General features: G+C 46.5%; 1 protein-coding gene across 1 annotated transcript in view; it reads left to right on the top strand.

Moving 5' to 3' along the window:
- CTNNA1 (catenin alpha 1) overlaps nt 1–24,947 on the top strand; it is a 342,634-nt gene that overhangs the window by 161,760 nt on the left and 155,927 nt on the right. The window contains exons 8-9 of the mRNA XM_082255676.1: nt 6,246–6,326; nt 21,290–21,442. Of these exons, the coding sequence (XP_082111802.1) occupies nt 6,246–6,326; nt 21,290–21,442 (234 nt within the window). The remainder of the gene's footprint in view (nt 1–6,245; nt 6,327–21,289; nt 21,443–24,947) is intronic.

Genomic DNA, 24,947 nt, shown 5'->3' with positions numbered 1-24,947 from the left:
CGCCAAAGACGCTGCATCATGTGCTCCCCTCAAACTTATACCCACTCCCAGAATGCTGTGCGGCAGAATCTGCCTTGCTGGGGTAGATACAGGCCTGATTGCACCATTGGTTGGGTTTCCTCCACTGCCCAATGAGAACCCTCTCATTAAGTACAGTGGGGAGACTCCCTAGTCTCAACAGCCACACCTGGGAGACATGACAGCCCTGCTGAAAATCATGGCCCTGCTGTTAAGCAGACAAGGCCCACTATACTTTACCTAGCACCTACCTTGTAGGGTGCTACACTTACCAAAGTCTTTTCAGTGTTCCATTCTAATGTTCTGCCATCCTTGTGCTCTGCTCCTATTCAACCTAAGGAATTCTCTCTACATTTGCCTGGTTGTAGTCAGTCTACCTAAAATGTATCGCTTCCATTAAGCAAACTGATTCCCTGTGTGCATTCTTTAGGACCTTGCAAACTTCAGCATTTATGCAGTGGATAAGGAAATTGAGATTGCTCACTGCATCATTTTATTTACTTGATAGAGCACAGCTCCAAGTGCCAGTGCTCTGGGTTTGATGTTCCACTCTGGATAGTGTGTTGGCATTAGTGTGTGCTTATCCAGAATGCGCTGTGAGGAATAGTAGATAAATGTCGCACTCCAAGTGCATAGAAATTGGAGAGCGGCCTAAGCCCCAGCTCCTCCTGATAGCAAAGCCCCCTGACGCATGTCAGTGGGCATGGCTTTCGGAGGAGCTGAGGCCGCTCTCCACTTTTCATGCACTTGGAGCTGCTCAGTGTGTGACATTCATCTTTGATATTTGTGTTCAGTTAGTAAATGGCTTCCCTTAGTTCTGTAGTTAGAATCTTTTCAGAAAGTTTTTACAAACCTTTGAAGGAAATTCCTTCACTAAAGGTTCTAAATTTTCTGTATTTAATAAAACACAGCTTCATAATAATGGGTACCTGCCATGTGGTTGTAAAGGCTAGACTTTTTTTTTTTTTAACCTTTTTAGCCCCGGAAGGTTACCCCCCTTTATGACCAGTCCTTTTTTGCGATATGGCACTGCGTTACTTTAACTCACAATTGCGCGCTCGTGCAGCACTGTACCCAAATAAAATTTATGTCCTTTTTTCCCCACAAATAGAGCTTTCTTTTGGTGGTATTTGATCACCTCTTCTTTTTTTTTTTGTTTCGAATGCAAAAAAAAAAAAATTCTCTTTCATTCATTGACGGACACAGCTCTCCATATTCAGAACCATGGGGTTATATTGCCCCCTACAGGAGTAGGACACTTGGCAGAAAAAATACTTGGCTAAGCCTATAGGCAGTCCTAGCTGGTATACATCCCCCTCTCTGCTATAGGCCTTCAGTTTTTATTTTCTGCCTAGTCACAGGAGTAAGTACCTAGTTCCCTGCTGGGATCTCTGGTCCTGGCTTTTTTTTCTGTTTACATGGCATATTCTTTTTTTCTGTGAGATCTATAATCAACTGCCAGACTGGGCATTAGGCTGGATATCTAGATCCAGTGATCCCCCCCCCTCCCCCCAGTCTGGCCAGCAAGTGTGCGCAGACCTGAGCTCCGCTCAACTGGACATGGGCTGGCCTGCGAGTTAAACACTTCGCGAGGTTGCATACTACTGGGTCTTGGCCCGAGTCATAGCTTTCCTCCTGGCCGACAGCCCCCCTATTTTGATGTTGAGGAGGTTCTGTCTGGAGTGATGCCCACCTTGTTCCTGGTATGGTGAGTAGCTGCCCCCCCCCTCCCCCTGGATGTGGTTTGGGGTGGACGCAGGCCCCTCCCTGGAACGGCTGGACCTGCAAGCTCCCCTCCTGCCCCCCTTTTGTTTGGTGGTCCCTGTGGGCACTCTTGGTACCCCCCACCCCTGTGGGGTGGGTTGGCAGATGGTAGGGGATGGTGTGCTGCACTGTACCGGTGGGAGCGGGGTCACGCTGCAGACGGTCTTTGGGGCTGGGGGGCACTGGTGGCTGATGGTGTTCTGTGCCCGGATCCCCCCTCCTCCATAGTGGCTGTTGCCAGGGATTCCTCCTGGGTCCCTGGGAGCATCGTGGATGCCACGTGTGGTGGCCATTTTGCCATGGTCGGCACCATTTCTTTTGGGCCTGTGTGAATCTATTGACTGGCGACCATGTTTGGTTGGTCCGGCGTGCATTAGGAGAATGACGATGGAGCCTCTGGGCAGTGATTTTTGGCTGAGGGAGCTCCTCCTTTTCCCCTGGTGTTGCCTCTTGGGTTTTTCTTTCCCCTGGATGCTGCACATTGATACTGAGCTTTCTCTGGTGCAGGCCGGTGGCACTCTGTTGGGGTGGTGAGTCTGGTGGGGTCCCTGACTCTCTCTGCTGCAGGTTGTGGGGTGCTCTGCTTGCTAGTGCCCTTGTGGGTGTTACAAGTGCGGTGGGGGAGTCCCATAACGGTGCTAGACACTTTTTTTCATAGTAGGTTCCCCCTCTTACCTTTTTATGGAGTCTCGAGCATGTTTCCCTACTTGACCCCCGCTCGGAGGCAGCAGGTCCCGGCCATCCATTGATGCACTGACAGTGGTCCTGGAGTCTTTTGTTTCCCCAGTGGAGGTGGCCTTTGATCGGCAGGCTAGCAAAAAGCTTCCCTCCCACCCTCCCCTTCCTCATCTGTCAGACCCTGAGAGTGATTCTGCCGCTGCGGATGTGGCTTACCCTGCGGGGTTTATAGCCACGCTCCCTGATCTATTAGATAGTGAGGATGATTACTCCACACCTGTAGCTGCGCACAAGAAGGCTAGTTGACTCCAACACTAATTACATCTGTGCGGGAGACTTCAAAAATTGAGGATGCAGCTGAGACTTGAGTGGAGGTGGCTGTTCCCTTTGGCACAAGCTGTCTCGCACAACAAAAGGGTTTCCTTATTTCTCCTATTTTGACAAGTTTGTCTATAAAGATTGGGAGCTTCCAAAACGCCCCTTTGTGGTTCCTAAATGCTTTGCTAAGGTACCACTTTGAAGAGTCACTTTTCTCAATAAATAGACTGTCCCACCAGTGGTGGACCCCCCCTGTCTCCAGGTCGGACAAAGCAACCATGATTCCGGTAGAGGATTCTCCGGCTTTTAAGGCTTTTAAAGATCCGACTGACACGAAGTCTGTGGCCCGCAATATGTTCACTATTGCTGGTTCGGTGCTGAGGTCAGTCCTGGCCATTGCCCTGGTGTCGCAAACACTGAGTGGGCTAAAATTTAGCGCCGTGATCTAGAACAGTGGTCCTCAACTCCGGTCCTCAGGGCCCACGAACAGGCCAGGTTTTAAGTATTACCTTTGGGGAGATGCAGACTAGAGTACTGCAATCACTGAGCAGCAAATTATATCACCTTGGATGTATTTCAGTTATCTTGCAAACCTGGCCTGTTAGTGGGCCCTGAGGACCAGGATTTAGGACCACTGATCTAGAGGGTGAGCAGATCTACTTGCCTTTGCTGAGTTGGCGGACCAGTTGGTCCAGGGGCTACAGTTTGTCTGCGATGCTTCTTTAGATGCCGCTCCCCTGACTTTTAAGTTATCTGTTTCCGCAGTGATGCTTAGGCGTGTATTGTGGTTTAAGTGTGGGGGGGGGGGGGGCGCCAATCTCCCATCCTGCTTTACAGTTGCTGGTTTTGACCGCCTTGTGTTTGGTACTGCTTGGGGATTTGCATATGGCTCGGACTATGGAGAGCTGTGTCTGTCAATGAACTAAAGAGAAAATAGAATTTTTGTACTTAAAACCTTAAAATACATTTCCTCGGAGTTCATTGACGGACACAGCACCCACTGCTCTATGGAATTTTGAGACCTCCGACGCTGCTTGTTACTAAACTGAAGGCCCTCAGCAGAGAGGGGGATGTATACCAGCTAGGACTGCCCATAGGCATAGCCAAGTTATTTTTTCCGCCTAGTGTCCTTTTCCTATAGGGGGCAATATAACCCTATGGTTCTGAATATGGAGAGTTGTGTAAATTTGGTACACAAATCCTATTTTTTTACTTTATGCTATATAACCTACCCACTAAAAAAAGTAAGAGGTGCCCACCCCCCTCCCGCCACTTCCCGGTCGTTTTCCCCACTTACAAGAGCCGTCGGTAGAGGTGAAAATGATCTAATCTTCTCTGGTGCTGGGCAGGAAGTTGAGTGAGGGCAAGATGGCCCCCACTCGACTCTATGCCCTTAGAGGACCAGAGTGACTTCATACGTCGCTTCCGCCCAATGGCCTTAAAGGGCAAAATATTTTTTTATTTTATTTTTTTCGGACAAGAAAATACTTTTCTCTTCTCTTTTTGTTTGACGGACACAGCTTCATATCTTCGTTAACAGTTGGGTTGTGCTGCTCTTCCTAGGAGTAGGACACTAGGCAGAAAAAGGGTTACCAAAAGTTAACAAGGCTTGACTATGCCCATGGGCAGTCCCAGGGGGTATGCCCCCACTTCCTGCTCTAAGATCTCAGTTTTTTTCTGCCTAGTCAGGAGTTAAGCACCTAGCTCCTTGCTGGGATCTTTTTCCTTTTTTTTTTTTTTTTTTTTTTCCTTCTACAATCAAGTTGTTCCTGTAAGAACTACAATTAATTGCCAGACTGGGTGACACACTGGATATCCTAGATCCTTACGGTCCCCGCATGTCTGGCCATCGAGCATGTGCAGAATGTAGATCCATGATCAGTGGGCTGCGACATTGTCCCACAGGACGGGCTGGACGGCAAGTGGAACACCTCATGAGGACGCGCATGACCAGGTTGCAACCTAAGTCGCAGCATATCCCTGGCCCGCAGCACCCCCCATTCCAAGATAGGGAGGTGTTCTGCCTGGAGTGGTGTCTGCACAGTTCTGAAGGTTTGATGAGTAGTGTTTCCCCCACATTTCTCCTCTAGGAATTTCAGGTGGTTGGGGGCCCATTCCTGGGGTGGTCTGTCCCCCCCTTTTGACCTCCTGACGCCTCTGATACCCCATCTTTATTGATGGTCTTCTGCGCTACCTTTCCCTCCCCCTGAGGCTTTGCTGGTGGTGTGGGATGTGTGTGGGGAGCTGTGGCTGAAAGGGGGTGGGAGTGCAATGTGGCAGTACCCGCTACTATATGGCATGGATTTACATGGTGGGGGTCCCTAGCTAAGCCTCCCCTTGCCGTCTGATATACCTGTGATAGGCCCTGGGGTCCAATGTGCCACGCTCCCGCCGCGTGTTGCCGACATTTTTCTGTAGCTCACTATATGGTAGCTAGGCAGCCATGTTTGTGTAGGCCTCCATAGAAGTCTATAGGCCTACATTTTCTTGTAGCCACAGAAGCGGTGTGTGGCTGGGGAGCCTCTAGCGGTGACACGGCCATTCCTCTTCCTTTCTGAACGGCATGGAACAGGCTGCCTGGCTCTTCTATTCTAGCACTAGACCTCCTCTGTAACTCTAAACTGGTAACCTGTAGACATTTTTAAAGTGTCACCTATGGAGATTTTTAGGTACCAAAGTTTGTCGCCATTGCACGAACATGTGCAATTTTGAACCATGGCATGTTGGGTATCAATTTACTTGGTGTAACATTATCTTTCACATTATAGAAAAAAATCAGGCTAACTTTTGTTTGTGGGTTCTAGGTAATTTTCTAGCAAAAAATACTGATTTTAACTTGTAAACAAGAAGTGTCAGAAATAGGCCTTGTCTTAAGTGGTTAATAAAGGCACACTCGCCTGTCCAGGCCGAGCCATTTTCACCCGGTCCATTTGTTCGCTAGTCTTATGGTCCCCAACACCAGCATGTTTACTATGGGTAGCCAGCTGTGATTCCTTGTGACTTTACAGCTGACTATGGGACCAGTGAAGTGGGCAGCCAGTTTTAAAGTCACAGTACACTGAACTGGTCCCATAGCCCTCTGGGATCGGTCCTGTAGCCTTCTGGAACCTGTCCCAAGTTGTGGACAGGTAGGGTAGGGTTTGGGTTAGGAGAACCTTTGGCGTTCCTACTGGAAGTGAGTATCTGGTTTACTCTCCATTGGCTGCTGCCAAGGCCACGCTGTATGTGTCTATGGATGCACACAGTTCAGCTCTGGAGTGGGCACACAGGTGTGCCGCCATGGGAATCAGTTTCCTATGGTGGCACACAGAGAGAGGAGCGAAGAGCACCAGCAGGGGACCCCAGAAGGGGAGGTTTGGGTAGGCAAGTAAGTACATCGTTTATCATTTTAATTGAAAAAAAATATTTATAAAGTAGGCTGCATTGTTGTTGGATTACAGTAAAGTTAATGATAAATATTGTTTCAGACTGGACGAAAGGAAAAAAGTGATGCACTTAATTCTGCAATTGACAAGATGACCCGAAAAACAAGAGACCTCCGCAGACAGGTAAATTTAAATTGCCTCTTGTGTAAGTTTCTGATTGTCTTTTCTCAATAATAGTAATCAAGCATGTGGCAATTATCCTCCGATTTGTTCAATATCTGTAACCAGCTAGTGGGCTATTTGAAGGCCCGTACACACGTACCGATCGTCGGCATACAAACGTCGGCGGACGAAAGATCTGCCGATTGTACGCTTGTTAGTATGATGCCTCCGACAGCTGTCTGCGCACATTCTGCGGACAAGAGTCTTTCTTGCAAACATTAAAATTTTTGTATGCCGACACCAGAACGGACGATTGTTCGCCAGTCAGTACAGAATTCTGCCGACAGACCGCAGATTTGCAAGACTGGGCATGCTCAGAAAAGAAAAAACACAGGGAAAGTTAACCATTGCATGACATCACTTCTGCAGTCGGCTGTAGTCGGCGGACAAAATTCTTGGGCAGTCTTTGCACTTTTCAACAGACACCGACATCCCGGGGAGAAAAGACGAACGTTTGTATGCTGACGATCGGTACGTGTGTACGGGGCTTAAGTAATAATGCAATTTTTTACAGAATGTTTAACGGTCTTAATTCTTGAACATTGCTACATTTTTGAAATTGGGATTCAGGCTTTTCCTGTAAGGGCATAAATTATAAATTCAGGGCATAATCTTAAAAGCTCTTTTCAGAATATAGCCACTGAGAATTCTGTTTTAAAAGGCTAGTTCATCTTTTGTAACAATGTATGCATTCCACAAGCCCTAGTGCAATAAATTAAGCTTTTTTCTCTATCGCTCATTGACAGACGTAGTCTTCTTGATTCTCAAGATCTGGGTTATGTTGTCTCCGCAGGAGTAGGACTAGGCAGAATGACAAAACGTTCTGGCTCCACCCTAGGGGGCAGTCCCTGAGGGTATATCCTCCCTCTCTCTGCTACAGGGAATCAGTTTTTTTTCTGTCTAGTCAGGAGTAAGGACCTAAGTTCCTTGCTGGGATCTTTTGGTCCTGGCAAGACTTTTTTTCTTTAAGAAAAATAAATTTTTTAGGTAGTTTTCTCCAGTGTTTTTTTCCTGTGAGATCTTCAAGCAAAATGCCGGACTGGGCGACACTTGTGGTCACCCCAGCCGGCCTACGAGCGCGTGCAGACCATGGCATTGCGCTTGGTCGGCCGCGACATATTCAAGTAAGTATGCGGGGCCGGGAGACGGGCTGGATGTTGAGATCCAGTGGTCACCCCGGTTTCTGCCTAAAAGCGCGTGCAGACCAGTGCGCTGAGTCGGCCGCGACGGAGTCCCAGTAAGGGGACTGACTTTGCGAGTTAAAAGCTCGCTTGGACGCCAGGGCCAGAGAGTCGAGGCGTCCACAAACCCCCACCCCGGTGGAGAGGGTATTGTGAAGAGAGGGTGCCTGTCGGTTTGGTATGGTGAGTAAACGTTCCTTTTTTTCCTCATTTATGAGGCAGTATATATTATGGGCCCCTCCATATATGGTCAGTATATATCTGATACTTACAAGTCCCCCTTGTAATACAGCATGTGTTTGTGGAAAGTGGACTTGGTTCAAGAGCTAACACTCTACCCAGCAGACTGTAACATTACAGCAGACATAGGAGGTATAATCCTACCTTATGTGCAGTGTATCTCTGTGGATCCATATGTCACCTCTCAGCAGAGTGCAGGTGGATGTGCTGGGAAGACGATATCGGCGGTCCACCGCCATTTTGCCGTAGACCGAATGCATATATGTCCTCAGGTCACGCCGGCCGCCATGTTTTCGGAGTCTTATGTCTCTTCTATGGGGGCGTCCATGTTTTGTGAGCCCAGCTTCCTCGTGGAGGGCTGGGAACGCCGGAAGGCGTACACAGGGGGCGGAGCCACGCCTTCTGCCCGGGAAAAAGCAAACAGCTCCTTCCAGTCTGTGTAAGACAGACGCTGGCTGCAGTTTGTTGGAAACTGCACTGCATCGGTTGGTGAGCCTTGGGGGTCCCTCTCTCTCTCTCTCTGGGATCGAGAAGCAGGTACTCTGAGGGGCGCTATTGCGCTAGGGGGAGACACACAAAAAAAAAAAAAAAGTTTTTTGTTTTTGCTGGCAAAAGTGTCCTGTATTAACATGGACCCTGCCACTCATGTATCTCCTCCGGATCCCCTCGAGGGGTCTGCGGGATCCTCCAGCACCCCATTGACAATTGAATCTTTGTCAGCTATTATGGAAACTTTTGTGTCCCGGGTGGAAGTGGCTTGTCAGGGACAGGGCGCAAGAAAGCGACCCCCGCCTAACCCCTTATTATCTGAAACCTCGGATTCAGACTCTGAGCCTATTTCTGCAGTTGCAGGTACTTCATCTGGTATTGGTGTCTCGGGTCCTGTCTCTTCAGACAGTGAGGAGGATGTTTCGGCATCCGCCATAGCCCGAGAGGAAGCGTTGGTAAACGCACTCATTGTATCTGTTCAAGAGACTTTAAGGTTACAGGGTATTCCATCAGAAATAGCTGAAACTGAGATCCCCTTTGGGACTAAAAAGCGCATCAAAGTAGCAAAGGTTTTTCCATTGCCCAAATGTTTTGGCAATCCAATCGATGAAGAATGGCGTCTGCCAAAACGCACTTTTAATATTTCTAAACGCATTGACAGGCGTTATCCGTTTGAGGAAACCCTTATTAAGAAATGGACAGAACCACCTGTGGTGGATTCACCTATTGCTAGATTGAATAAAGCCACGGTTATTCCTTTAGAAGACGCTCCGTCTTTTAAAGATCCAGTGGATCGCAAGATAGAAGCTATGTCTCGCACCATGTTTTCCTTGATTGGATCAGCTTTCAGACCAATAATTGCTATTGGTCTGGTTTCGCAGGCTGTAACTGAATGGACCAAGTGGTTACGCCGGGACCTAGAAGAGGTCCCTCAGGCGGTATCAGATTTGTTGGAACAAATGATACAGGGGTTACAGTTTGTATGTGATGCGGCGTTAGACGCCACTCCATTAATGGCGCGAGCATCAGTCTCAGCAGTGGTTCTCAGGCGTACACTGTGGCTAAAAGGTTGGTTAGCCGACCAAGGTTCCAAAAAAGCATTGGCTAATATCCCCTTTTCAGGAGAGCGTCTATTTGGAGCCAACTTAGATGAGATCATTAAGGATCTCACCGGTGGAAAAAGCACCTTTTTACCGCAAAATTTTAAAGGTAGAGGAACTCGTCAAAGACGAGGGCCTTCTTTTTCTGCTCACAAGAGGTTTTTTCGTCCCGCGGGTGAAAAAACTAAGTCCTCCAAAGCTCCTGCAGGAGGCGTCGGGTTGTTGGTCGGGCAAGCAAAAGCCCGCCCCCTCCAGACCTGAAGATAAACCGTCCAAAGCCTGAAGGTGCGCCCCCACCCATAACTGGGGTGGGGGGACGTCTTCGCCGGGTCCCGGATCCATGGCTTTCCAGAATCCCGGACAAATGGGTTTGCCAAGTCATAAGGTCAGGGTACAAGATCGAGTTTCGATCTCTCCCACCGGCGCGATTCTTCCCTTCCAATAGCCGACTATCTCCGGATCGTCTAGAAGATCTGCGGAGAGCAGTCACAGATCTACTACAACAAGGAGTGGTAGTCCACGTTCCTTGGACAGAACGGTTTCAAGGGTTTTATTCAAACCTGTTTACAATACCCAGGAAAGAGGGCAAAGTGCGTCCAATTCTGGACTTAAGAGCGCTCAATTCTTTCGTCAACATAAGAAGATTCAGAATGGAGTCCATTCGCACGGTAGCAGCCTTCCTGCATCCAGGGGATGTCCTAGCGTCCATAGACATCAAGGACGCCTATCTTCACATTCCCATTTTCGCAGGACATCAGCGTTTTCTACGCTTTTCCGTAGAGGAGAACCACTATCAGTTTGTGGCGTTACCTTTCGGTCTCGCCACGGCTCCGCGGGTCTTCACAAAGGTGTTGGCCCCAATGTTGGCACTTCTGCGCCAAAGAGGTATATCGATTCTAGGTTACCTAGACGATCTTCTGCTTCATGCAGAGTCTCCTCAGACCCTGCTACAAAACATAGAAATTACTATGATTTCTTTACAGGAATTCGGGTGGCTGGTGAACCAGCAAAAGTCATTTCTGGTTCCCACCCAGAGGCTCGAATATCTGGGTCTAATTCTAGACACAGTCAGGACGAGAGTTTTCCTTCCGGTAGGGAAACTTCGAAAGATTCAATCAGCAGTCCAGTTGTTACTGTCCAACAGCTGGTCTTCCCTTCGGACGTGCATGAGGGTTCTGGGGTTGATGGTGGCTTCATTCGAAGCAGTCCCATTTGCCCAGTCCCATACCCGAATTCTTCAGCAAGAGATTCTTCTCAGATGGAATCGGAATCCGGAATCCCTGGACAATCAGATACGATTGAGCAAACAGACCAGAGAGTCTCTGGTTTGGTGGCTTCGGTCTCCAATGCTCAGCCAGGGAAAGTCATTTCTGCCAATATATTGGACGATAGTGACCACGGATGCCAGTCTATCCGGATGGGGAGGAATTCTTGGTCAGTTATCTGTCCAGGGACTTTGGTCCCCGGAAGAATCCAGATTACCGATAAATGTATTGGAACTGAGAGCGATCAGACTTTGTCTGATTCACTGGACCGAGCAGCTCCAGGGCAGCCCGGTTCGGATCCAGTCGGACAATGCCACGGCCGTGGCTTATGTCAATCATCAGGGGGGCACCAAGAGTGTCCGAGCGGCCAAAGAAGTGGCTTGCATTCTTCGCTGGGCGGAACGATTTGTTCCAGCAATCTCTGCGGTGTTCATTCCGGGGGTGGAGAATTGGCAGGCAGATTATCTCAGCCGTCAGACCCTGGATCAGGGGGAATGGTCCCTCCATCCAGACGTTTTCCACCAGTTGTGCCTACGGTGGGGCACCCCGGATGTGGATCTGTTGGCATCACGATTCAACAGGAAAGTTCAGAGATTCGTGGCTCGCTCCCGCGATCCTCTAGCAGAAACCGCAGACGCACTGATCGCCCCGTGGGGGCAATACCAGCTAATGTATGCCTTCCCTCCTCTCGCGTTACTGCCAAGACTTCTTCGCAGGGTAGAGGAGGAAGGAATCCCAGTAATCCTGGTAGCTCCGGACTGGCCTCGTCGAGCCTGGTACGCCGACATGGTCAGACTGGTGGCGGACGTCCCGTGGAGACTTCCTCTCAGAGAGGATCTACTGTCTCAGGGACCGATCTTCCATCCTGCTTTACGATCGCTGGCTTTAACGGCCTGGCTATTGAGACCCAGGTGCTGAAGGACAAAGGTTTGTCAGCTTCAGTTATTCCTACTCTAGTTGAAGCAAGGAAAGCGACTTCCAGAAAGATTTATCATCGCACATGGAAGTCCTACATTGCATGGTGTGAACCTTTGGGGTTCCGTCCTCGGTCTTATTCGATTAGTCGAATATTGGCTTTTCTGCAACAAGGGGTTGAGCAGAAACTGGCCTTGAGTACTATCAAGGGTCAGGTCTCAGCATTAGCCATCTTCTTTCAGAAGCCTTTGGCTACTCATTCCTTGGTGCGGAATTTCATCCAGGGGGTGCGACATCTGGCTCCGCCAGTGCACGCGACGTTACCCCCCTGGGATCTTAATTTAGTGTTGTCGGTTCTTCAGAAACCTCCCTTTGAAGATATTAGGGAGATTCCTCTACCCACGTTGTCCCAGAAGGTGGCCTTCTTGGTGGCTATTACTTCTGCACGTAGGGTGTCAGAGCTGGCCGCATTATCTTGTCGTTCACCATATCTGGTGGTTCATAGAGATAAGGTGGTTCTTCGTCCGAATCCATCCTTCCTACCAAAAGTGGTTTCAGAATTTCATCTGAATGAAGAAATTGTATTACCTTCCCTGTGTCCTAAGCCCAGTCATCCTCGGGAATTTGCTTTGCACTCCTTGGATGTGGTCCGGGCGATCAGGGTATACTTGAAAACGACAGACTCGTTTCGCAAGACGGATTCACTTTTTGTGATCCCAGATGGACCCAAAAAGGGGTTGCCTGCATCTGCCGCGACCATTTCCAGATGGATCAGACAGACGGTAGTGCAGGCTTATTCTATTAAGGGTCGGGAGCCCCCGTTCCCTGTTAAGGCGCACTCCACTCGGGCACTTAGTGCGTCATGGGCCTTTCGCCATCAGGCGTCAGTGGTCCAGGTGTGCAAGGCGGCTACCTGGTCGTCGGTGCATACCTTCTCTAAACATTATAAAGTTGATGTAATGGCATCGTCTGATGCCTCATTTGGCCGCAAGGTTTTGCAGGCCGCAATTTGAGGAGACCAGTGGTCTACCTCGAGGGTTTTTTTCCGTTGGAAAATTTTTTCTTTTAGTCTCATTCTTTGTTTATAATGAGCCTTTAAAACTTCTAGTTTGGCACCGGTTGGGCCTTCTAGATTGGATTTGATTTTGTCAATCCCACCCCTCATTTGTGGCACTGCTTCTGGATGTCCCAGCTCTTGAGAATCAAGAAGACTACGTCTGTCAATGAGCGATAGAGAAAAATGGATTTTTGTAAGAACTTACCGTAAAATCCTTTTCTCTTAAGCTCATTGACAGACGTAGTACCCGCCCCTCTATCATTGAGTTGGGTTGGGTTAAATTCTCTGTACTGCTTTAAACAGAACTGATTCCCTGTAGCAGAGAGAGGGAGGATATACCCTCAGGGACTGCCCCCTAGGGTGGAGCCAGAACGTTTTGTCATTCTGCCTAGTCCTACTCCTGCGGAGACAACATAACCCAGCTCTTGAGAATCAAGAAGACTACGTCTGTCAATGAGCTTAAGAGAAAAGGATTTTACGGTAAGTTCTTACAAAAAATCCATTTTTTAATTTTTAAAATTCTTCATTATTACAGCTGTCATACTTGTAGACCATCTGTGCCCCAAATGAAGCCTGAGAGAAAAAAACATTCTTCCCCAGCATTACAGGAGCAAGCACTGTTTCATTTTGTAGCCCCGCACATGAACAGTGTGCGCTCTCCCCCTTTGCAGCTGCTGAGCTCAGTTAAAAATGAGGCTAAACTAAGCGAAACATCTAAATGATCTGATTTGAAAAGGGTGAACAAAATTTGACCCAGTAAAAGATGGCATGATTTGGAGTCCCAAATCAGTTCTTTAAAGCAGGGGTATTGGAATTAAAATTCACAGAGGTCCAATCAGTAAAATATACTTCTATTTTTCTTCTTAGGCTAGGTTCACTTTTATGTGGCTAGGGAACATGCAAGAAATTGCAGGCTTTCATGATCCGCAGAGAAACGCAGTGCACTTTTGCAGATGTGCGGGGGTGCCATTAAGCATTGACACCCCATCACATTGGCACCGATGGCACATTTCCCACATGCCAGACTACTTGCGTCCAGGTGCTGTACGATTTAAAAGCATGCAGCTTGGTGTGGTGCGACTTAAAAACGTGTCGGGACTTCATTCCCTGTGCTATATACAGTGGATATAAAAAGTCTACACCCCTGTTAAAATTTCCGGTTTCTGTAATGTAAAAAAATAGACAAAGATGAATAATTTCAGAACTTTTTCCACCTCTATAGTGATCTATAAACTGTACAACTCAGTTGAACAACAAACTGAAATCTTGTAGGTGGAGGGAAGAAAAAAATAAAAATAAAATGACATGGTTGCATAGTTGTGCACACCCTTAAACTAATACTCTGTTGAAGCACTTGTTTTTTTTTTTTTTGTTTGTTTTTTACAGCACTCAATCCTTATTGGGTATGAGTATCAGCATTGCACATCTTGACTTGGCCACTCTCTTCTTTGCAAAAACACTCCATACATGTCAGTTTGTGAGGGTATCTCAAGACTTTAATTTTCCTCTAAAGAAGCCATTCCTTTGTTAATTTGGATGTATGCTTTGGATCGTTGTCATGCTGAAAGATGAAGTTCATCATTAATGTTCAGCTTTCTCACCGAAACCTGAAGGTTTTGTGCCAATATTGACTGGTATTTGGAACTGAATTCCCTCTACCTTGACTAAGGCCCCAAGAAAAACAGCCCCAAAGCATGATGCTGCCACCACTCTTCACTGTGGGTATGGTGTTCTTTAGGTGATGTGCAGTGTTTTTGCGCCAAACATATCTTTTAGAATTATGGCCAAAAAGTTCAACCTTGGTTTCATCACATCAGAACACATTTCCCCACATGCTTTTGAGAGACTTCAGATGTGTGTTTTGCAAAATTTAGCCAGGCTTGGATGTTTTGCTTCGTAAGAAAAGGCTTTAGTCTTGTCATTCTACCCCATAGCTCATATGAAGAATATGGGAGATTGTTGTCACATTTACCACACAGCCAGTACCTGCCAAATATTCCTGCAGCTCCTTGAATTTTGAGTAGGCCTCTTGGCAGCCTCACTGACCAGTTTTCTTCTCATCTCTTCGTCAGTTTTGGGGTGACCTCCAGTTCTTGGTAATATCACTGATTTTCTCCACTTGATGATGACTGTCTTAACTATGTTCCATGGTATATCTAATGCCTTAGAAATTCTCATGTACCCTTCTGACTGATACCTTTTAACAATGAGATCCCTCTGATACTTTGGAAGCTCTCTGCGGATCATGGCTTCTGCTGTAGGGTGCGACTAAGAAATTGTCAGAAAAGACCTACTCAAACAGCTTAAATTTATTTGGGGTTAATCGGAGGCACTTCAAATGATGGCAGGTGTATACTGACTCCTTTTGAATGCGATTGCTTAATTCTGAACACCGCTACAGTTATAAGAGGGTGTGCACATTTATGCAACCATATTTTAGTTTTTTTAGTTTTACCCCCCACCCCACCTCTAAAAGATTTCAGTTTGTTTTTCAATTGAGTTGTACAGTTTATAGGTCACATTAAAGGTGGAAAAAGTTCTGAAATGATTTTTCTGTCTTTTTTTTTTTTTTTTTTTTTTTTTTTTTTTACATCACAGAAACCTGACATTTTAACAGGGGTGTGTAGACTTTTTATATCCAATGTATATACCAGATTTCTGGTCCCTAGATTTTATACCTGCATTAGTGTTTTTGTTTATTTTTTTTAATACCAAACATATACTTACCTGCTCTATGCAGTTGGTTTGGCACAGAGCAGCCTGGATCCTCCTATTCTTGGGTCCCTCTTTTCCTCTCCTGGCCCCTCCCTCCTGTCGAGTGCCCCCACAGCAAGCTGCTTGCCTTGAGGGCACCCGAGCCGAGCTGCAGCTCCGTGTGTCATTTTGGACATGGAGCTGCCATTCGGCCCCGCCCCCTCCATCTTCTCATTGACTGACTGACTTTGATTGAGAGCCACGAGAACCAATGGTGCCACGGCTGTGTCTCTGCCAATCAGGAGGGAAAATCCAGGACGGCCGAGGGACTTGTGGACATCGCTGGAGAGAGATGGGGCTCGGGTAAGCTTTAGGGAGTGTGTTGAGGCTGCTTTTTATCTTAATGAATAAAATGAAAAGATAAAAAAAACTTCTGACTTTAAGACCCCATTCACACTAGCGCAACTTGTCAGGCGACTTGGTCGCCTGACAAGTCGCGGTGGGTCGCCCGCCATTGAATAGTACAGGACCCGTTCTAATAGGAGCGACACAAGTCGCTCCAACTTAGAAAAAGGGTCCTGTACTACTTTGGGGCGACCTGGAGGCGACTTGCATTGACTTCAATGATATGAAGTCCGTGCAAGTCGCGCCGAGGTCGCCCCAGCAAGTCGTGTCGCCCCAGTGTGAATGGGCGCTAAAACTCCTTTTAAGGTCTGATGGCCGAAACGTGTTGGCTTTTCTGACTGTTGACCTGCATTAATAAAACATTGTTTCTCTAGCGCTCATCGACAGACGTAGTCCTCGGTGATACACCACCTTCGGGTTATGTTACCTCCGCAGGAGCAGGACTAGACAGGAAATTAAAAAGCTCTGGCCACACCCTAGGGGCAGTCCCAGAGGGTATATCCTCTCTCTCTCTGCCTCAGCAAATCAGTTATTTTCTGTCTAGTTAGGAGTAAGGACCTAGACACCTTGCTGGGATCTTAGGTCCTGGCAAGAATTTTTTCTTAAAGGATTTTTTTAGACAGCTTTTTCCTCCAGTGTTCCTGTGAGATCTTCAAGCAAGAAAGCTGAACTGGGCGACGGGCTGGATGTTGAGATCCGGTGGTCACCCCAGTTCAGCCTACGAGCGCGTGCAGGCCATAGCTCCGCGCTGGGTCGGCCGCGACAAAGTCCCATTAAAGGACTGTCCACGCGAGTTAAACGTCTCGCCGAAACGCCAAAGACCATGAGTCACGGCGTCCATATCGGTCGACAGCCCTCCCGCCCCGGTGGAGAGGGGTACTGTCAGGAGTTGGTGCCCGCCTGGTTCCGGTATGGTGAGTAGTATGTTCCCCCTTTTTCCCTGACGGGTTTTGTGGTGAACGCGGGCCCCTCTCTGTATGGTAAGAAAGAGTCCTTTCTATCCTATAACATGTCACAAATCCTCCTACTTTGAGTGTGATTTATGTGTGCAAAGCCAGGAGGCTTGGCTTGGGAGCTAACAATCTATTGTATACATGTTTTAAAGATGTAATCTGTGGCATTCTGGGAATCTTATGGGTTAAGTATAAGCTACCTACCAGTCAGAAGCCACGGACATGTAGACTGCCTTCCAAATCAGATCTCCAGCTATTAGCAGGCCTCCCGAACGGCCACGCGGTCCGCCAGGGCCGGTACCGCCAACCACGCCATATCCCCATGCAGAGAGAGTGTTGTGTGCCCTGCAGCACACCGCTATTCAGTTTAGGCCGCCGCCATTTTTTTTGCTGGATCGCACGAGACGCCATTTTGGCGTAGCCTCGTGTCTCCAGCATGGGGGCGGCCATGTTTGAGGTGATCCTACACCTCGTGGAGCTTGGGGGAGGCGCCGGAAGGCGTGCAGAGGGGCGGAGCCGCCTCCTTTCTTCCTGGGCAGCCAGCCAAAAGACTTCCTGTTTGTCAAGACAGCGCTGTAAGCTGTTGCAGTTTAACTCTGAGCATCAAGTGGTGAGCCTGGGGGTCTATCTCTCTCTCTCTCGATCGATAGGGATCCCTAAGCAGGTAACACTAAGGGGCTTTTTTGTGGCGCTGGGGGTCAGAAAAAAAAAAAAAAGTTTTTTTCTTTACTTTTGAATTATATTATCCAGGAAGTAACTGGAGTTATTATGGACCCTGCCACACATATTCCCCCACCTGTTTCCCTCGAGGGGGCCTCGGGACCCGCCGGTGCACAGAGTATAGAGTCATTTACAGCAATTTTGGAGTCTATGGTGGCTCGGGTGGAGGCGGCCTGTCAGGGACGGGGGTCAAGGAAGCGACCCCCGCCTACCCCTATACCATCTGACACCTCTGACTCAGATTCAGAGATGGTCACGGCAGTTGCAGGTTCCTCTGCAAGGGCTGTTATCCCAGGTAAAGCCCCCTCAGACAGTGAGGAGGACGCTTCTTCTCTTGCTATAATTCAGGAAGAAGCATTGGTGGACGCACTAGTTGTGGCAGTGCAAGAAACCTTAAAACTTGAGGCTTTACCGGCAGAGGCAACTGAAACAGAGAGGCCTTTTGGGACTAATAAGCCCATCAAGACGGCGAAGGCTTTTCCTGTACCTAAATGTTTTGGTAATCAGATTAAAGGAGAATGGGAGCATTCTAAACGTACCTTTACTATTTCCAAGCGTATTGCTAGACGCTATCCGTTTGAGGAATCCATCATTAAGAAATGGACGGTACCACCAGTCGTGGATCCGCCTATTTCCAGGCTGAACAAAGCCACGGTTATTCCAGTGGAGGACACTTCGTCCTTTAAGGATCCGGTGGATCGAAAGATAGAAGCAGAGTCCCGCATCTTTTCTCTGATAGGGTCAGCATTTAGACCAGTAATCGTTATTGGTCTAGTTTCCCAGACACTTACGGAATGGGCGAAAATGGTACGCCAAGATCTTAGGGGAAAAGATATTCCCCAGGAGACATCTGATTTGATGGAACAGATCATACAAGGGCTACGGTTTATCTGTGACGCAGCCTTGGACACTACTCCCCTATTAGGGCATGCATCTAAGTTAGCAGTGATCCTCAGACGTGTGCTGTGGTTAAAATGCTGGTCAGCTGACCTAGGTTCCTAAAAGACCTTGACCAATCTCCCCTTTCAGGGGAATCGTCTATTTGGAGCCAACCTAGATGAAATCATTAAGGATGCCACTGGGGGCAAGAGCACTTTTTTGCCACAGGCTGCAAAAGCTAAGGGACCTCGCAACAAGCGAGGACCTTTCTTTACCGCCCATAAAGGGCGCCCGGCTGGTACTAGCGGGAAAGGCAAGACTCCTCCAGGAGGGTTCAAGAAGGGGACCAACCCAGCCAAACCCGAAGCAAAGGAGTACACAGCCTGAAGGTGCGCCCCCACCCGGTTTCAGGGTGGGGGGACGTTTTCACCGGTATTCAGGACATTAGATCGAGCATCTACCACTACTACCGGTGCGATTCTTCCCTTCCAACATTTAAGTACCACAGGAAGCGGTAGTTACCGTTCCCTGAAAAGATCTTTTCCTTTACCTTTTCCTAAGATTAGTCCCGATACCTCACAGGAATCGGATCTGGTTGACCAGATAGGCCAAGTAGCCTCTAGTCGGGTGACTTCGGTCCCTGAGGTTCAACCAGAAAAGATCACCTTTCCTGATAACTATCAGGTATCTGATAAATGTGTGGGAACAGAAAACGACCAGACTTTCTCGGATGGTCGGGGCCAGATAGCTCTAGGGACGCCTGGTTCAGATCCAATCAGCGCCAGTGGTCCTAGAAATTCTAGGCTGGCCTCCTCAAGCCGGCCTGGCCGACTTGGACATGTTAGTCGCAGACGTTCCGTGGGAACTTCGTCTCAGGGAGTGTCTGTGGTCTCAAGGACCAATTTACCTTCGTGTTTTACAGTCGCTGGTTTTAATGGCCTGGCCATTGAGACCCAAGTACTGAAGGACAGAGGTTTGTCTACTTCAGTCATTCCTACCCTTATTAAAGCAAGGAAAGCGACTTCCAGCAAAGTCTACTATCACACATGGAAGACTTATATTGCGTGGTGCGAATCTTTAGGATTTCCTCCACGTACCTATTCGGTGACTCGAATATTGGCCTTTTTGCAACAAGGGGTTGAGCAGAAGCTAGCCTTGAGCACCATCAAGGGTCAAGTTTCAGCATTAGCAATCTTCTTTCAGAAGCCTTTAGCTACCAAATCCTTGGTGCGGAATTTCATCCAGGGGGTGCGGCACCTGGCTCCTCCAGTCCGCGCGCCCTTACCGCCCTGGGATCTTAATTTGGTTTTGTCGGTTCTACAGAAACCTCCCTTTGAAAACATCAGGGAGATTCCCTTGCTTACTCTATCCCAGAAGGTGGCCTTCTTGGTGGCTATTACTTCTGCTCGCAGGGTGTCAGAACTGGCTGCATTATCATGCCAGTCACCATACCTAGTGATTCATAGGGATAAGGTAGTACTTCATCCTAAGCCATCTTTTCTTCCCAAGGTGGTTTCAGATTTTCATCTGAATGAAGATATTGTACTACCTTCCTTGTGTCCTCAGCCCAAGCATCATCGGGAACATGCGTTGCATTCCTTAGATGTGGTTCGGGCAATCAGGGTATACCTGAAAGCTACGGAATCATTCCATAAGACGGATTCACTTTTTGTGATCACGGATGGCCCCAGAAAGGGTTTGCCTGCATCTGCCGCGACCATTGCCAAATGGATTAGACAAACGGTGGTACAGGCTTATTCTATTAAGGGTCAGAGTCCTCCGTTCCCTGTTAGGGCGCACTCCACTCGAGCGCTCAGTACTTCCTGGGCCTTTCGCCATCAGGCTTCAGTGGTCCAGGTATGTAAGGCGGCCACCTGGTCGTCGGTACATACCTTTACAAAATTCTATAAAATTGATGTGACGGCATCGGCGGATGCCTCATTTGGCCGCAAGGTTTTGCAGGCCGCAATTTGAGGAGACCGGTGGTCTACCTCGAGGGTTTTTTTCTGTTTGAAAAAAAAAAAAAAATTGTTTTCTCTTTTTTTTGGTTGAGTCTCATCATTAAGGATGAGCATTGTAAACTTCTAGTTGGCACCGGTTGGGCCTTCTAGATTGGGATTTGATTTCCATTTTCCCACCCCTCAGTTGTGATACTGCTCTGGGACGTCCCGAAGGTGGTGTATCACCGAGGACTACGTCTGTCGATGAGCGCTAGAGAAAAATGGATTTTTGTAAAATCTTACCGTAAAATCCTTTTCTCTTAGCTCATCGACAGACGTAGTCCCCGCCCCTCTGTTTTGGAGTTGGGTTGGGTTAAATTCTCTAAGCACTGCTTTTTCACATAACTGATTTGCTGAGGCAGAGAGAGAGAGGATATACCCTCTGGGACTGCCCCTAGGGTGTGGCCAGAGCTTTTTAATTTCCTGTCTAGTCCTGCTCCTGCGGAGGTAACATAACCCGAAGGTGGTGTATCACCGAGGACTACGTCTGTCGATGAGCTAAGAGAAAAGGATTTTACGGTAAGATTTTACAAAAATCCATTTTTTAGCCGACTTCCATGGCACCAGCCTTTCTCCTTTTTTAACATGAAAAAAACCCCTGAAAAATGTCAGTTGAGACAATACCCCTTTATAATGGTGCTCAGGAATATCCTGTTAGTGTTGGATTACCGATAACAACAAATGCTTTAATTATGTATTTAATTACCTAAAAAGTAGGAATTAATGTTGATGGTTGAATTTGCTGGCTGATAGAGCGTGGCAAGCTTGACAGGAAAAGTCAAGATTTGCATACTTGAACTGCCTATGCTTATATCTACAGATTTTTTTTTTTTTTTCTTGTTTCCATGCACTTTTAATTGAAGATATCCATTTGCTTATGCATTTATCACATTGTAGGTTTAGTCTGATTTTCTCAGGTTTGTGACAAATTAATATGCTCCCTGGCTAAGAGTATTAGTTCTGCACTGTTGTAAGATAGTTGTGCATACTTTTTTACACACCCTATCTGTTTGTTCTTCCCATCAGCTGCGTAAAGCTGTCATGGATCATGTTTCTGATTCCTTCCTGGAGACCAATGTTCCACTTCTTGTTCTGATTGAAGCAGCAAAGAATGGAAACGAAAAAGAAGTTAAAGAATATGCCCAGGTGTTCCGAGAACATGCAAACAAGCTGATTGAGGTACATTAGATGAATAAAATAAAAAGGGCACCATGCACACACTTTTGCGTTCAAAAATAATGACATCCCCCAACACTGTAAAGGAAAGCACTGCTGACATGCCTGCATCACAGCAGGTAATGAAGTTTAATGTACTGTATTCACTACTTAGCTACTGTGGCTGCTTGTATTATATACATACATACTTACATACTTACATACACACATATACATACACCGTATCCCACAAAAGTGAGTACACCCCTCACATTTTTGTAAATCTTTTATTCTATTTTTTCATGTGACAACACTAAAGAAATTACACTTTGCTACAGTGTAAATTTGATGTCCCCTCAAAACAACTCAAAACACAGCCATTTATGTTTAAACCGCTGGCAACAAAAGTGAGCACACCCCGAAGTACAAATTGGGCCCAAAGTGTCAATATTTTGAGTGGCCATCATTATTTTCCAGCACTGCCTTAACCCTCTTGGGCATGGAGTTCACCAGAGCTTCACAGTTTGCTACTGGAGTCCTCTTCCACTCCTCCATGACGACATCATAGCGCCCCACTTTCCGTTTCTGGATGCCCCACAGATGCTCAATAGGGTTTAGGTCTGGAGACATGCTTGGCCAGTCCATCACCTTTACCCTCAGCGTCTTTACCAAGGCAGTGGTCATCTTGGAGGTGTATCTTGGGGTCGTTATCTTGTTGCAATACTGCCCTGCGGCCCAATCTCCAAAGGGAGAGTATCGTGCTCTGCTTCATTAGGTCACAGTACATGTTGGCATTCATGGTTCCCTCCATGAACTGTAGCTCCCCGGTGCCAGCAGCACTCATGCAGCCCCAGACCATGACACTCCCACCACCATGCTTGACTGTAGGCAAGACACACTTGTCTTTGTTTGCCTCACCTGGTTGCCGCCACACACGCTTGACACCATCTGAACCAAAAAGGTAAAATTTAACACACCTTTTTACAGACCTTGTAACACTGAGTCACATGACACCGGGGTGGGAAAATGGCTAATTGGGCCCAATTTGGACATGTTCACTTTTGTTGCCATCGGTTTAGACACTAATGGCTGTGTGTTATTTTGAGGGGAAAGCAAATTTACGCTGTTTTACAAGCTGTGCACTCACTACTTTACATTGTAGCAAAGTGTAATTTCTTCAGTGTTGTCACATAAAAAGATATAATAAAATATTTAAAAAAATGTGAGGGGTGTACTCTTTTGTTATATACTGTGTGTGTGTGTGTGTGTGTGTGTGTGTATGTATATATATATATAATTGAGCTTAATGTGCTGTGTGTGTAGGACAGTGCTGTAGGCATTTCTGATGCTTGTGTTTAATAAACTTCTCTCTGGTCCATTGAGGCACACAGAAATTCAGAAACCATTTGGGTTGTACTGTCACCAGACTCCTCTGGACTGCACATTGTAGGGTGAGCCTGAATAAGACCCTCAGGCACTCGGTTCGCTTTCCAGACTGCTTTTGGTTATGTTAGCTGCGGAATGCTTTCCCAGTATTGCAATGTAGCAGAACTACATATATTCCAGCCTATCTGCAGTCTATATTCCAGATGTGGTAAATTGACAATTCTATTTTCCCAGTTTTCAAACCAGATGATAAGAGAAACTAAAGTGGCCAATGCTAGTACACTTGCTGAATCTAACAGTTATTCAAAAGTGTGCATGGATAAATTGGTATACGTTTGTGAAAAATGTATTTCATGTACACAAATGCTAGAATCTTTATAAAGATGGAAGAACTAGAACGTCTGCTAAATAAGGAGGACTTTGACCTTGTGGGAATATCATAAACCTGATTCGACAGTTCATATGACTGGCTTGCGACTGTCCAGGGGTACTCCCTGTATTAGAGGGACAGGGTAGGTAGCTGGGGGAATGGTGTGCCTGTATGTGTAGAGCAATTTGATAGTGAATGTGAAGGATGACATCGTTAATGGAGGTGGAGTCTTTGTGGCTGCAGCTTCAAAGGGACGAAACAAATGGAAAATTGCTTGTTGGGGTATGTGTTAGGCCCTCTAACATTAAGAAAAAAGAGCAGACTCATCTACTTTCACAGTTAGGAGAGGCAGGGCAATGTTATATTCTTAGAGGACTTCCAATTCTCCCAGTATTGATTGGGCATACTCAACCAAGGTTAATCATTTCTTGAATGTAATAACAATTTCATGAGTCAAATGGTGCAAGCCCAAATTAGAAATAATGCTGTGCTGGATGTAATCATCACAGAGCACAGAGCGGATTGCAGATGTGGAAGTAAGGAATCATTTAGGTAAAAGTAACCACAGAGTAATTAAATTTGCCATAAATTTATAGTTATCCGAAACGTGAGGATAGGACAAAAACATTTAATTCAGAAGAGACAACTACTAAGCTGAGCTCAATACTAGATGATACTAAATGGAATAAATTTATTTCAACAAAGAACACTGAAGAAAAGTGTGCATGCTTTATGGACATTATAAACAATGTATTTTCTGTCTGTTAGAATGCACTGACGAATGCCAAATAAACTAAAGTGAAACCGGAATGGATAAATATGAAGGTAAAAAAGATTAACAGGAAAAGAGGTCCTTTTAAAAAAAAAAAAAAAAATAGGACTAAAGGATCACCATTGGCATTCAAAAACTGCAAAGAATACCACAAGAAATTGCACGAACACAACCAGAGCAGCTAAAATAGTTTACAACAGCAACATTGCTTAGAAAAGTAAAACACAAAAATCCCCCCAGTTTTTCAGAAATATTTTAATAGCTAGGTCAGAATATATTGGTCCCATAAGATGATCATGGGAACCTGGTCAAAAGTGACAGTGAGAAGACAGCACTTAGAAATACATTCTTCTCCTCCATTGAATATTCAAAAAAGGCGAAGATATACACTTAGAAACCACAGATTTTTTAGGCTAACATAAATAGCATGTAAATTATTGGAAGGAATGATAAGCAACTAAAGTTTGCTTATGAAAACATCATTAGTAGCAAGCAACATTAAAGAATGATGGTTCTCGCCAGACCAACCTTTTTAACATTCTGAGAGGTAGAAAGTTGTAATTTGTATAGAGGAATTTGTATCTAGATTTGGTTAAGGCATATGATACAGTAACACATAAAGGCTTCATTTACAAATTAAAGTCTAATGACGTTGATATCAGGGGTACCTGGATAGAAAAATAGTTACAAGAGCTCATCCAGAGGTTGGTGATTATTGGCAAACTTTCTGAATGTGCTAGAGTTGAGCGGGGTACCTCAGAACTCTGTCCTGGGGCGAATTCTCTTTAACTTGTTCATAAACAATATAGAGCTTGATATAATGGTTGAGAAAATAGGGGCGTGGGGAGCTAAATAGGAAATTTTAGGTTTAATAATAAAAATTGGGAGTTAAAAATATGTATGCAAGTTACTTGCTAGGAGGAGAACCTCCTGGGAGAATCGAGGATGGAAAAGGACCTAGGGGTCCTAGTACCCCAGATTCAGTAATTACATGCAATACC

Source organism: Pelophylax lessonae, assembly GCF_965119305.1.
Source record: "Pelophylax lessonae genome assembly, chromosome: 4".
Taxonomy (NCBI): Eukaryota; Metazoa; Chordata; class Amphibia; order Anura; family Ranidae; genus Pelophylax; species Pelophylax lessonae.
The sequence above is the reverse complement of the archived record's forward strand: the minus strand, read 5'-3'. Positions and strand labels throughout refer to the sequence as shown.